Source organism: Bos taurus, chromosome 10, assembly GCF_002263795.3.
Source record: "Bos taurus isolate L1 Dominette 01449 registration number 42190680 breed Hereford chromosome 10, ARS-UCD2.0, whole genome shotgun sequence".
In the NCBI taxonomy this organism is placed as follows: Eukaryota; Metazoa; Chordata; class Mammalia; order Artiodactyla; family Bovidae; genus Bos; species Bos taurus.
Window position 1 is genome coordinate 58,011,990 of NC_037337.1, and position 14,237 is coordinate 58,026,226.

The window sequence follows — 14,237 nt, forward strand, 5'->3', positions numbered from 1 at the left end:
CAGAAGTACTTTAATCAAGTAGGATTTCCTTCAAGTGAGGGCTAAATTCTCTTTACTGTTTTCTGCAGAGCTAGGTAATATTCTGAGTAAAAATTAACAATTAAAATATAACTACTTATTTATAAAGTTCTTAACTTTATGTTTTTCCCTAGGAAGAAGAAAGACCACAGATTAGAGGTGCAGAACTGGAATATGAGTCACTCAAGGTAATGGGAAGTGTCTGGTCAAGACTTTGAATATCTTGTTTTGGCAAGAAACCCATTCAGAGCCTCTTTCTCTCAGAGAACATCCTTGGTGGTACCTGAGGCCCTAGCTTAAGCTCTTTGCAGGCATTATTTCTGGCCTTGCATTGTTACCTTTTTAAAGTTCTCTTTCACAGAAGCTAGATTTCAGCCTAAGCAGTAGCTGCCTTTGGAGGCTGTGGAAAGTAGTAAAGGACATGGACCCTGGTGTCAGACTGCTTGGGTTCAAATGCTGGATCCCCCACTCTATGGCTGTATGCAAATAATCCTCAGTTATCTCATGTATACAGTGGGAACAATGATAATATTTATCTTATAGGACTTTCATGAGGATTATATGAAGAAATTCATGAAAACTGTGTAGAATAGTGCTGAGCACATAGTAAAGACACAACATACGTTGGCTGCTGTCATTATCTTCATCATTTTAAAATACAGGCACTTTATACATCAGCCTTAGTTTTTAACAACAATCCTGCAAGTAAGCATTTTAATTCCCATTTTATAGATGAAGAAATCGACACTAAGAAGTATATGTAACTTCCTAAGATAACCCCACTAGAAACTGACAGGAGCGGACTTTGAATGTTGGTGTCTCTGACTCCAAACCCCATGCTCTAACCGTCACATCCCACTGAAACTATGTGTTTGCAGTGAAAGACAGATATTTGTTTACAGAGAAGAAACATAGTCTAACATTTTAAAGAACAGTTGGAGGGAAGGGGATGGAGGTGGAGAACTCTATCTTCTTAGTGGTTCAAGGCAGAGTCTTACTAGATGGAGATAAGCTGCCACTGTGTGTTCTAGAGCGCACGAACACAGGAAAAGGCCCTGGTTAGGCACATTAGTTCCTAAAATACAGAGCATCTTGGGTAACACAGAGATGAAGCCCAGAGGGGAAACTGTCCCATTGCTTGATTCCGAGCTGGCTGTGCACCACCTGGCTCCTTCCTTTGCTTTCCAGAATCAAAATCTTGAGCCCTAGAAGTCTGAGCTATCAGATTGTCAGCTGTCAAGTCACCACCAGCTCCGAAAGTTCCCTAGGTTATTAATTAATTTATTAGCCTTAGATTTATTATTCTCGATGTTTTCCGATCATGCCAGTTTTTAAACTTTTTTTCTGCTTTTGAAAATTATGGTTTAAAATAGCTGGAAAATTGCAATAAGGTTCATAATTATAACCAAGCAAAACTAAAAATTAGAAAAGCCACAAAATATTTAACAGTAGACATTTACATATACTTGAGAACTCCTGAGGTCTCTCTAAACAATCATGAATTTTTTTTTGTTTTTAGTAATATTATGCAAATCTAGTCCTGATAAATTATTTCCTATTACTGTGATTTAGAACATAATCTATGCACATTAAGAGGCCCCTGTTCTGTGTGGATTGCTGCTTCCCACAGTCCAGAGCCCTGACAAGTGCCTCCTCTCCAGGCTGTATGGCATCGTGGTGTGGAGAGTGCCTGTCCTCTACCCGCCCAAACCCACAATGCCTTGTTCAACTCCTTCCCCTGAAGACACTAAGAGTGATTCTAAACACTTAACTGATAATACCTTATATTTACCTTACAATTTGAAATGTTTTTCCTTTACCTTATCTTGTTTAGTCATTGTCACACTTCTGAGATAATTTTTATATCCTTTATAAGATCAATTAACTGAGGCCTTAGAACAGTGAAGAGATTTACTATCAGTTGGTAAAGTCTGATCTTGAATCCAGATTGCCAAACAATAGGAAACATGCTAGGTTCCCATCACAACTTGTTTGAAAACTAATTTTCACCCCCAAAATATGATATTTACTGTTTAAATACCCCATAGGACCTTTTTTAGCCTTTCTAAATTATAACATAATTAAATATTTTGCTCCCCCAGTGAAAGTACTACTAGGGTAGTACATTTTTATGTTTGTGGAAAAAGAAAAGGGTGGCAGCAAAGGGTCATCTCCATTATTCTCCTTTGTCTTTTATACTCTTTGCCTAGAAAACCAAATCATGATATGGGTTATGCAAGACAGGAATCAGATGGGATGGGATGGGACAGGCCAAAGGAACAGGGATAGGAATCTGATCTCCAAATCTTCTGCTTCTGCCTGCCTTTCACAAAAAAATTGACAAGGAGAGACATTCTCTGTAGTATGTTAAAAATGAAGCCCAGATCACAAAGTTCCAAAGTGTTAGAGCTGTGTTTCCAAAATGTGGTCCCTGGGCCATCTGCGTCAACAACACCTGGAAACTTGATGGAAAAGCGAATCTGTGGGCGTCACACCAAATCTAAAGCCCTCCACCCTCTAGGTGATTCTGATGCACGTTAAAGTTTGGGAAACATGGCATCGGAGCTTAGGTGTTGAAGTAGAGACATTCATATTTTTTCTGTTGCAGAAACAGAAATATGAATCTGATTACTTCGGTGGGATACTGGGGATAGGAAGGAGCATTCATTTACACATAAGAATGAACTAATCCATGAAAGAAAAGGTTATAAATTCTTAAAGCAGAAAAAAAAAGGTCTTCAGATAGTCTTAGTGTGACATATTGAAAGGTCTAATTTGGTGCTACAAACCTAAAATTGCTTCTCTGGAAGAAACAATAAAATGTTTTATGTTTGTATGGAAGGGTCTCGCTTTCATTATTGTAATGCTAAATAAATCAGCATGGTACTTTTGATGCCTGCTTGCTTCACTATTTCCCACCCAGTATCCTATCCCCTTTGTATTTTAGTGTCAGTAAACAGTTTAGCATCAGAACTCTATTCTGGGCTCCTGTTGCCATTGTTGGAGCAGAGCGTGCCAAGGGCAGCGCTAACTGGTGACATGAGGATGGCTGGTGGTCTGTGACAGTGTGGAGATGGTGAAGGTGGTCTGTGACAGTGTGGAGATGGTGAAGGTGGTCTGTGACAGTGTGGAGATGGTGAAGGATGTGTGTGTCCATCTGGATGGCTGAGGGAGGAGGTGGCCCATCCTCTCCTTCCACATCTCAAGGTTTCTGCCAGCACCTTCACAAGCTTGTCACACAGGAAAGAAGTTTCAAAAATATATTGTTTGTTGTTATTGAAACACTATAGAGAATTTTATTAGCTTACATGTCATATAATTTCTTAATTAGAAATTAGAAGCCTAAAATTCCAGTGGTTTTTCTCGTCCGCTTTACAACAGAGATAAGAGGATGCTACTCAACATTTCAGGGATCTGCTCATTTGAACCATTCATTAGAAGTAACCTGACAGTTGGACCCTGATACTTGCACTTGTATTTACACATAAAGAAAACCTGAGCTTCTTAGTACTTACCCAAACTCATACCTAAGGACTCAGCATTCTCTTCAGGCCTGTGAACATACCCTGGGCAGACCTGGAACAAATTTGATTCTGAAACCTGGGTTGATGAAGCAAAGTATCATTCACCTTGCTCAGTTCCACTTGATGTTGACTTTCTGAATTTGCAGAGCTGAGTTCCCAGGGGAACCATTCCCTAGGGTGGCTCTGGTGGTCTTTTCCAGCAGAATTCTTCTGCTTTCCTGGGGAAAGGTAAGTAATCCTATGTAAAGCTGAGGAAGATGGTGATGAACCATTCTTTGTCTCATCCTACAGCGTCAAGAACTAGAGTCAGAAAACAAAAAACTGAAAAATGAGCTAAATGAGTTACGAAAGGCCCTCAGTGAGAAAAGTGCCCCTGAGGTGACTGCCCCAGGCGCGCCAGCCTACCGTGTCCTCATGGAGCAGCTGACGTCTGTGAGTGAGGAGCTTGATGTCCGCAAGGAGGAAGTCCTCATCCTGAGGTCTCAGCTGGTGAGCCAGAAGGAAGCCATACAACCCAAGGTGAGCATGAGCAAGTGGCGAAGGTGGGTGTTGGGGACTGGCCTCTTCCTGTTCTTTCCCTCCAATTTATGTGAAGGAAACCTAAGTGTATTTAGTCTAATTGAGGATATCATCGTTTGAAAAAAAGAAACTCAACATTGTTTAAAAACTGTTGCAAATACCAATTAGACTGAGCAAGAAGCAAGTAAAATCCCAACTGCTTCTCAAAGTTTCACCTCTCACTCATTAACAAAGGGCTTTTAAAATGAATATTTTTATAGTAATCTGACCACAATAAATTTTAATCAGAAATACAATTCTGTTAAGTACAAAAATCCATAAATTACCTTGCTGTGGGAAGCCATTAAATACAATTTTAAATTATTTGTTGAAAATAGCCTGTTTATACCTTCTTGTATAAGCACTGTGCTAAAATTACAGAAACCAAGATAGCCTTGGTTTTTGTAATAATGCTAGCAGAGTATTACACAAGAAGAAGAGGAACTGCACTAGATTGTAAAGACTGGGGTGGACCTCTTTCTTAATGTCCAGTGTCCTTTGTCTTAAGATTTGGTGCAATATGTCATTAGACCAATCTAATAAATGAGGTTTTAAAGAATGTAAGTTGAAAAAAAAAAAAAAAGAAAGAAAATAGCCTGTTTAACTGGGAAGATAACACATGTAAAGATTGTACATGAGATCAATGAAGAGAAGTGACATGGAGATGGTTTCTGCTCACCTCAAGGAATTCTGTTTAATGTGGGAGTGGGCCCAGATGGAAGGGACTGTATTTAGTGATTCCACAGAAGGGACCTAGGATGGAGATATAGATGGTTCTTTGAAGTCCTTCCCTGCCCTCAGGTAACTTCAGATCCAACACTGCTGTGTGTTGGTGAGAAGTGGGCTTTTTGTCATTTGATACCAGAGAGAATTCGAGTAATCATCATAAAACCTGATCTGCGTTCCTCCTTGCCCATGTTCATGCAGCAAAGTGTTACCAAGAATTAGGCAATCAAGTATCCCAGCTGCATGACATGTCATGTGAAAAATGACTGTAAGTCAGACAGAGACCAGTATATGCCATACAATATGACTTACACATGAAATCTAAAAACAGAAGCAGATTCATAGACCAAACTAGTGATTGCAGGGTAGGAGGCATGTAGGGTGTTGGGTAAAATCGGTGAAGGCAATTAATAGGTACAAACTTCCAGTTATAAATAAGTCATAGGGATGTAATTTATAGCATAGGGAGTATAGTCAATAGTACTGTAATAACTCTGGTGACAGATGGTAATTAGACATTTTAATGATCATGATCATTTTGTAAGGTATAAAAATATCTACTCACTTTGTTGCATAAATGAAATTAATATAATATTGTATCTCAAAATAATTCAATTTTTAGAAGCCTATAGTATATAATGAATGGGATGCCTAGAAGGTTCAAGAGCACTTCTCTTAGAAATGGTAGTTCTGCATGTGGTTAAGATACCAGACCTGGCACATGACGTACTTGATAACGACAACTCACAGAGGGGACTGAGCCTCTGAGAAACCAGCCTCCCTCTGCATGCTAGCTGGAGTAGAGTCCAAAATGAGGATCACTGTGTCTGGTTTCCTGTGACAATCTGATATTCTGTAATAACCAGAAACTTTAGTAAAAGTTAATGGAAAGAAAAATGAACCAAGGAACCTAAAAACAGCTCAGCTCACAAGAGCATGTGGCTCTGGGATCACACACTCTCACTCACCTGCCTCACATATTCCATGTGACGACTTCTCCCCAGCCCCTGTTGGGCTGGCCCTGTCTAACCAAGGTCCCTGCTCTCCAGGTTCTCAGCCCACACATAGCATCAGCCTCTTCTCTCTTAAGAGAAACGCACAGGACACTGACTGAGACCTTTCAATCCCAGGGCTGTTTGTCCCACTCCGTTTCTAGTCAAGAGACATTTCACAACTCCTTTGCAGGCAGTGACACCCCATGAGCCAGGTGATGATAGAGTCCAGCCACATCTAGTTTACCTGCTCTACCTCTGCAAGTGTTCTGGGAGGCTTCACTTGGACTAATGAATGACCTCCTGTCAAGGCATTACTGAAACTCTCACAAACCTAAGATAAGAATTTCACCCCAGTACATGAGCAGCAGGCTTGTTTTCTCACATCCTCACAAATACTGTACAATTAGAAAAATCAAAACAACTCAAAAAGAATTTCAACTGAGAATTAAGAGTTGCCATTCCATAAATATGTGTTAATGTCCACCACATGCCAGTTCCATGGATACTAATTTACATACAGAGTTAGTTTTAGGAGAAACCAGTCATGGTTGTTTTCACAGTTAGCTTTTTTATGTTTTGATGGGGACTCATTGATGGAATTTATTTATGGAACTAAGAGTTTGTTGTTTTTTCCATTTGTTTTTCGTGCTTGCTGACTTGTGATTTTTCAGGATGACAAGGTAATTCGAATTTTTTAATTGTTTAGCAAATACTTCTATTTAATCCTAGATTTTAGTTTGTAAGTATCCCCCAATATACACAGTTGATCCTTTCTGGCCACCAAATCTACTTTGGTATTTACAAATTAATTTCCTGTTTGACCTCTTCCTATTTGAGAAGTCAGTGGTAAAATTATGGATGTCATAGGTTCCTGTCTGGATCACAGAGAGGCCTCCATGACTTTTGAACTCATAGTCAGCTCTGTGACCCTCAGTGGTGGTAATGGTGGGCCCCCACAAGCAGGGAGGAAAGCCCTTAACTCAGAAGCACAAGCTCTCACTTCTACCAGCTGTGGGTTTGTCAGCCAAGGGTGAGGAGGAGGCTGAGGAGCTGAGCATCCCCTTCTTGGGAAGGGTGGGATTTTCCTACATGGCGCAGCCCTTTCAGAACTTCTGGTTCCTGTCTTGGCAGAAACTCTTTGAGCAGTGAGTAAGGAACTTCCTAGCGCTGGTAATCTGAGTCTGATCCTATACTTACCTGTTTCTTAGCTAAGGTAGACCAGAGGAGGGAAGGACTGGCTACTTTATACCATCTTTCGTTTAGACTGGCTCACTAGATCAACTTACCTAATTTACTACAAGTTCAAAACCACATCATATAGGTTCTCAGATGTCAGAGAATACATGTAGCATTATTTAATATAGATACTGGTTCTTTAAGTTATTACTTAAAACTAAAATTCTAAGTGTGGGGAATTCCCTGACAGTCTAGTGGTTAGGACTCTGTGCTTCCACTACAGGGGGCACGGGTTCAATCCATGGTTGGGCAACTAAGATCCCACAAGCCATGCAGTACAGCCAAATAAAAAAAAAAATCTGAGTATGGCTTTTTAAGAACAGAAAGATTTTATGCCTTCATAAAAAAGAAAAAAAAATTTCTATCAAATGTATAGTAAAATATTTATAAAACATAGCTAAAATACTTTTTAAATGCTATATGTAGTGTTTATGTGAAAGATTTTTAAAATTCAGTAGAATATAAATTCTTTATAGCTTTTATCGTATTTTAAGTATGAATTTATAAACTCACAAAAGGACAGCATTAGCATATAAGTACGATTTTTTTTTTTTTAATAAATACTGGAATTCAAAAGCAAGTATTTATGGGCCTCTTGTTGGCATTAAAGTTATCTTGGTCTCTAAGATCACAATATTTGAAGTGTATTCTATTATCTCCACTTTACTGTAAGACCTGGGTTTAGAGCAAACATTGACTAAAGGATTAGGCATATAGTATTTAGACAAACAGAGTGGGCCCATGGATTCTAAAGGGTGTTATGCTTTAGAGACTATTAGGACAGTTGTTCTTATTGTCTATTCTTGCCCTGGTTTAGGAGAGATAGAGAGCGGCTGGAGTAGAAGCAAAATTTTGAAGTTATATTGGTTGTCAAACAGATTAGACCAAAAAAAGAAAAAAAAAAGGAAGTGAAAATGTTAGCAGAAAAGTCCTTTCTATACAAAATCATTAGTTATTCTGACCTGCCAGATGTTTATCTCAAAAGCTCATATACTATTCCTATACCGTAACAGAGTGAAAAACAGTGAATAACAGCAGATGGTAGATACTTCCAAGGAGCTATATCCTTCCCATTTATATATATCTAAAGATGTGAGAGAAAACTTTAGTTTTGCTGAAACATATAATCTAAACACCAATTTTTTTGTACTGAGTTTTTAACAGAAAAATGAATTTTGTGTCAAACTTTTCATATTTCTTAGGGCATTTGTTTTGTTATAATCAGTCCAGAAGTAAAAGAAAGAACAGCTTTGTACATTCCATTGAATACTTTCTTGGTGTTCTTGCCTGGTTATTGTTTTAAAGCTATATACACTGGATGGATAGATAGATAGAAATAAATATATTTAAAAGTGTATATAAACATTAGAATAGTAACCAGGCAAGAATACTGATATTTATCTATTTATTTCACACAGCATAAAACACACATGGCCCATCAATGATTTTGTTTTCTCTGAAATCACATCATCTTTGTAGTAGAGTGTTAGGGATTCTCAAGAGAGGGAAGGAGGTGCCTTGTTCTCTTAACTGCCTGTGCCCCACTCTCTGTAGTCACCCTGGGGCTAGCGTAGATGCTCTGGTGGGGCAGGTGTGTTGTGGAACTCATAAACCCTCTATTCTGTTAGAAAGAAAAATGTTAAATGTGGTCCAAAGCTTTTGAGTTAACACTTAATGTGGAAATGTCTTTTCCCCTTTAGAACACAATGACAGATTCCACAATACTTTTAGAAGATGTACAGAAAATGAAAGATAAAGGCGAAATAGCACAAGCATATATTGGTTTGAAAGAAACCAACAGGTAAGTTGATCTTTCTTTATTCATTTTGGTTTAATCCTGTTAATCTTTAGTCTTCAAGCCAGCCTCTTGTACAGCGAGTACAAATGTTTATGCATTGTTTTGTTAGACATCAGCTGACCTTCAAAAGGGATCCAAAGTTTCCAATATATTCCCAGTTAAAATCTCATTTTAAGACGGTAGCATTACTGATAAGAAATTGAAAGGAAAATGTTCTTTACATCAGGGGAGTATATTTCTGTGTTTTTAGGGCCTTAGCCTTGAGAAAGAAAATCAACTGCTTACTCTGTAGCTTGGACTATCTTGGGTAGTCACTTCCATTTGTTATTCAGGATGGTTATTTGTGAAGGTTTGTAGGGGCAGCTGCAGCTTTCAGTAATTGAAATTTAATGTAAAGAGAAGTGATGAAATAGCTGAATCACATCCGTGTTGGCCATATAATTCTCGAAGGGTACCATGACTTCCCAAGATGGGACCTTGATATTTGAGACCAAGTTTTTGTCACATTTCCTAAAGTGTTCTGAGAAAATCCTAACGGCACTTAGCTCAGTCTTAAGAGTCTTGGGTGGGCTGAGAGTGCAGATTTGCACAGTCACTAAATGACTGAACTTTCCCCAAAGCTTTCCCTGTAGCTAAGATTATCACTGCTCATTTCTGAAAGTCCTCGGCCTTTCTGCCACTCCTCCTTCCCAAAGAACCTTCATGCTATTAAACTCTGAACTTAAAAGACTACATACTTAAAAGAACTTGGCCAGTGATGATAACAGAGATTATCAGTGTACATCTAGGTCTCTTGATGCATAATATCAGAATTGGTATGCAGAAATACTTCACAGACTAAAGAATACTGCCATGTAAGATATAAGGTATTTACTACCTTCTTTTATGGACAAGAGTAGATAATGCTTATGAAAGTATTTGGTTAACCTTAAATTTTAATTTATGAATGTAAGTTGTAAGCATACCTTATAGCTGAGAATGTGTTAGTGTAAAAAGAGCTATATTAAATTGTTCATCCATCCGCTAAGCTATTCAGTCACCAGATATATATTGTATACCTGTTTCATCCCAGACCATGCAGCAAATACTGGCAATAGAGCATTAAGCAAGGTAAATGCAGTCCTTCCCTTCGCAGAGTTTGTAGAGCGTTGGGGAGATAGCCAAGAGAACTTGGACTTCCCTCCAATGACAGTGGAAGCTGTTGAAAGATTTTTAGTAGGAGAATGGTATGATGAGATTGGAAAGCTAGCCTTGGCTTTTATGTTAGAGCATAGACTGTAATGGAACAAGATTAAAACCATAAAGACCAGTTAAGAGGTTATTCCCATAATTGAATGACTGGTTATAGTGACTTTGACTTAGTTGGTAGCCATTGGGATTGAAAGAAGTGGGACACACTTAGAAAGATACTTAAGAAGATGAGGTGAGCAGCCTTGCAGTTTACTGGATGTGTGATCAGGGGAGGGGGATCATGAAGAGCAACTCCGCAGCATCTGTGGTGGATACTTGGTTATATAGAGGTGCCACTTCACGACGCTGGGTCTGGGATGTGGGGAAGTACAGGAAATTATCAGTAGATTTACAGATATTTAAGGAAGTAGGAAGACATCCAAGAAGAGAACTTCATTCAGAGATTGAAAATATAGATCTGGAACAGGAGAGATGTGTGGGCTGAGATGTAAATATTGAAGTCATCGGCATGTAATAATACAATCGAGACCTTGCAAATAGACCAACTCTCCAGGGAAAGATGGTAAATGAAAAGTAAAAGAGCAATCTATGAAATTCGTTTTATGTAAACATGGTATCAACAACAAAAGTCTAGTAAGAGGAGTAAGATCCTGGGCTCTGTAGTCAGATAGCACTTGCCAGGTATCTAACTTCTAAACTTTGGGGTCTTCTTCTGCAATATGGCAAATGATACATATTGTTACTAGGAGAACTAAATGAAATAATACCTGTGGAAGGATGTAAAACAGTGTCTGATACTTGGCAAACACTCAAAATATTATTTTTATATACTCAATAGAAAAAAACCTCTAATCAGTTTCATCAGTTTTACTTGTTAATTATACATACTTTTAATAAAATATGTGACTTTTCTAATAAAAAAGCAATTTCCCCAGGTCTTAAAATTAATTTTTGATGCAAAAATTTTTTTTTAAGTTGCGTCATAAAAGCTGGGAACTTTGGACATATTTATCAGTTACTCCTATAAGAACTTTTAAAAGCAATTTTAAAAATACAAAACTAGATTTTATCAAGCTAAAAAAAATTCCTACCCAGAAGACTTAAAACCTCATTTTGAAGTGAATTATAAAGATTGCCACATGAAGACAATAGCTTAAATTTTCATTCTATATGTGTATGACTGTTGTGGTTAGTCTCTAACATAATGTGTGACATAAGATCACTCTGCTAGCTGAAAAAAATGTTAAAAACAGATGTCTTTCCCACCTCCTAAGTCATTTATTATTTTGCAGGAAAAGTAGCCCTGGATCCTTGATTATTTTGTTTTAAATTCTCCACCTTTACATGTGATATTACATATTACTCATTAAAAAATATATTAACCAAAAATAATTTCTGTGGTAATGTCTTAAAGTCATCTGTAATTAATAAAGACAGTCCTAGTGACTTAATAACATGTTGAAATGCCATGTGCTACTGTTGACCATCGTCATCTCATTGCCACCCTGTATCCCTTTGTGTTTTGCATTGTTGTTCCTTTTGCATGGAAGACCATCTGCTATGGATTGCCATGAGTTGAATGAGGATGGAGAGCTGTTGCTGGTTTATGAAGGGTTAAAACAAGCCAACAGGTTATACTTGTCTCCTCAAAATGGAATGTTATTAATTTGTTGTTTTTCTTACTAACAGTGGCCTCCTGACTTTAACTTCTGTATTTCTTATACATTGTCTTCCTGGGTAAATTTCCGACACTAAAATTTGTGAATGTCTCACTGAGAGTGGAAGAAAACCCAAACCTCTCAACTAGAGCCCAAACAACTGTAGGAAAGATTAATACATATTACTTAGCTGTTTTTTGTTTGGAATCATGATCAGTTCAAAGGATATCTGTGCCTGGGCAATATAGCTACATTCTCATATATTATCATCATGCTGCCTAACAGTACATGACTTGGCATTCAGTGTGGTTATTGTGGAATTCAGATTTGTGAAACAGCAAACCAGGAAGGTTTCCTGCACAGCTATAGTTCAAAATAATTACCAAACTCATCATGTTAAATATGTTTAGGAGAAAGCAAATAAAATTGAAACAGCAACACTTTTCTAACATAGACGTTCATCTCCTCTAGTGATACTTGTGTCTTAAAATCTTAAAAATACTGGGGTTTTTTTGGTCCTAAAAATACTGTTTTTATGTCTTAAAAATACCATTTCAGTATTTTTAAACTACTTAATATTTAAGTACTTAATTTTTAAACTACTTAATAGACTGTAAATATTTAATATTTAAACTACTTAATTTTTAAACTACTTAATAGACTGTTTTGTTTAAGGAATTTCTACTTATTCTGCTTTTTTCTTATCACATACTGTTGTCATTAACTTTGTGGTGTTATTGGTTCAGATCCTTTGGAAATTTCGTAATCCCCAAAATATTTTTAGTCTGTTGTTTACTCTTTGCTTATAATAGTATCAGTAAGTTTTGCCCAGCATTTGCTAACCAAGGGGATTGGAATAAAAACATCTTTTCTTTCTTCCTGTTAGTTAATTCCTATCTATAACTTTGTCTTGGCTTTGGGAAAGGGAGTGAATGTAGAATGGGGGTGCCTGGTAGAGGGAGGTTGCCAGTTGGCTCTGGTATTCTCTGGCCAGTGCCCTAGTCCATGGCACAGCTGACCTGTATGTTTGCTCAAAGAAGTTCAAGAACCACTCTGTTGGTCCCACTAATAGTGATCTTCCAAAACCATATCTTGTTAGGATTCTCTTACTGATAAGGAAGTTATAGGGGAAAAGAAGATGACAAGTTTAAAATATAAACAAAATTTCAGAACTCTGTCTGCATTTGAGTAAATCTGTATGTATTTCAGAATAGCACTCTAGCCTTTCTCTCCTTCAGAGATAAAAGTGGGAACCTGGTCACAACCCCCCGCCTGGAATGCTGAAGATCTTCAAGGCAGATTTAAAGTGGGCATTTGTAATCTTGCCCTCCATAGTGATTGTTTTGTGGCAAAGGCATTATAGTAATACTAATTTTGCCAACTTAAATGCTACTTTAAATTAATGCTACTGCAAATGTAGTAAGCCAGGTTAAAGTTATGTCTTTTAATTGTTTTAGTCATCATTTCCTATGAAGCTTTCAAAGGAGTAAAATTCTCCTGTTTTTCAGGGCCTCTGAGAACTTTGTATTTGTAGCAGGATCCTCAATTCAGAAAGACACATATGTGAGTGCAGTCATTTTGTTTCTGGCTCCATTTGAGTTTCTAGACTCTAATCAAGTCAGAAGCTACACAGACACTACAGAGTCCCCATTTTTCTGCCCTTTCAAGTGAGCACAAAGCCTCACACCCACCAGGTAGGGACTCAGATGTCACCTCCCTTTCCTCCATGTGTGGCTTCTCCACAGGCTCCTGGAGTCCCAGCTGCAGTCTCAGAAGAGGAGCCATGAGAATGAGGCTGAAGCTCTCCGTGGGGAAATCCAGAGCCTGAAGGAGGAGAACAACCGGCAGCAGCAGCTGCTGGCCCAGAACCTACAGCTGCCCCCGGAGGCCCGCATTGAGGCCAGCCTGCAGCACGAGATCACTCGGCTCACCAATGAGAACCTGGTAAGGACAGCAGAGCAGCCCTCCATGCTTTAGGAGCTAAACCTCCTTCCTGGATGGGAAAGATGCCGTTCACTGCCCCACACTTGTGACCCTCTTTCTCTAGCCCAGACACAGTAAGGAAAATACAACTATGTTGGTAGAAGTGAAAAAGGCGTGTACTCCGGTGGTTTGTCACAGAAGGCTCAGACGCCTCTCAGCACCTCAGCCCTCGCTTGGAGGGTGTGGAAGATGCTGGCCGGCTGTGTGCTGGGGTCTTGATAGCTTGAGAGCTCAGCTTCCTCTACTGCAGCTGCACAGTCTGTGCCATCCAGGAGGTTGTGTGGTTGTGCCAACCTTTGGTCCCCAGGCGCCACTGAGTCCCTCCCAGCTCCTTCTCAGGCAGACAGCAGGGTTAGAGTTAGTCAGGGAGCAGATGGCAGAACCAAAGAGGGCTGTAGGTTGACCTTGGTTGGGACTCCAGGGTCAAGGAGAAACATCAGGATTCAAGTTTCTACATTCTTGATTCTTTTTAATAGAATTCAGACAGTGAATGGAGAGATTTTTTTTTCCCTTGCCAGATAGATTCCGAATGACCAAGTTTGTTTGTTTG

General features: G+C 38.6%; 1 protein-coding gene and 1 non-coding gene across 6 annotated transcripts in view; both read left to right on the forward strand.

Moving 5' to 3' along the window:
* MYO5A (myosin VA) overlaps positions 1–14,237 on the forward strand; it is a 205,627-nt gene that overhangs the window by 163,075 nt on the left and 28,315 nt on the right. For 3 of the 5 annotated variants that reach the window (XM_005211877.4, XM_005211879.4, XM_059890853.1), the window contains exons 27-31: positions 153–206; positions 3,834–4,061; positions 8,758–8,858; positions 11,597–11,677; positions 13,450–13,648. In XM_005211877.4, coding sequence (XP_005211934.1) covers positions 153–206; positions 3,834–4,061; positions 8,758–8,858; positions 11,597–11,677; positions 13,450–13,648 — 663 coding nt within the window. The remainder of the gene's footprint in view (positions 1–152; positions 207–3,833; positions 4,062–8,757; positions 8,859–11,596; positions 11,678–13,449; positions 13,649–14,237) is intronic. The other 2 variants (XM_024998029.2, XM_059890854.1) reach the window with 1 other exon arrangement.
* Positions 4,445–4,549, forward strand: MIR1248-2 (microRNA mir-1248-2). Its single transcript, NR_031082.1, has one exon. It is a non-coding gene; the product is annotated as a microRNA mir-1248-2 (primary transcript).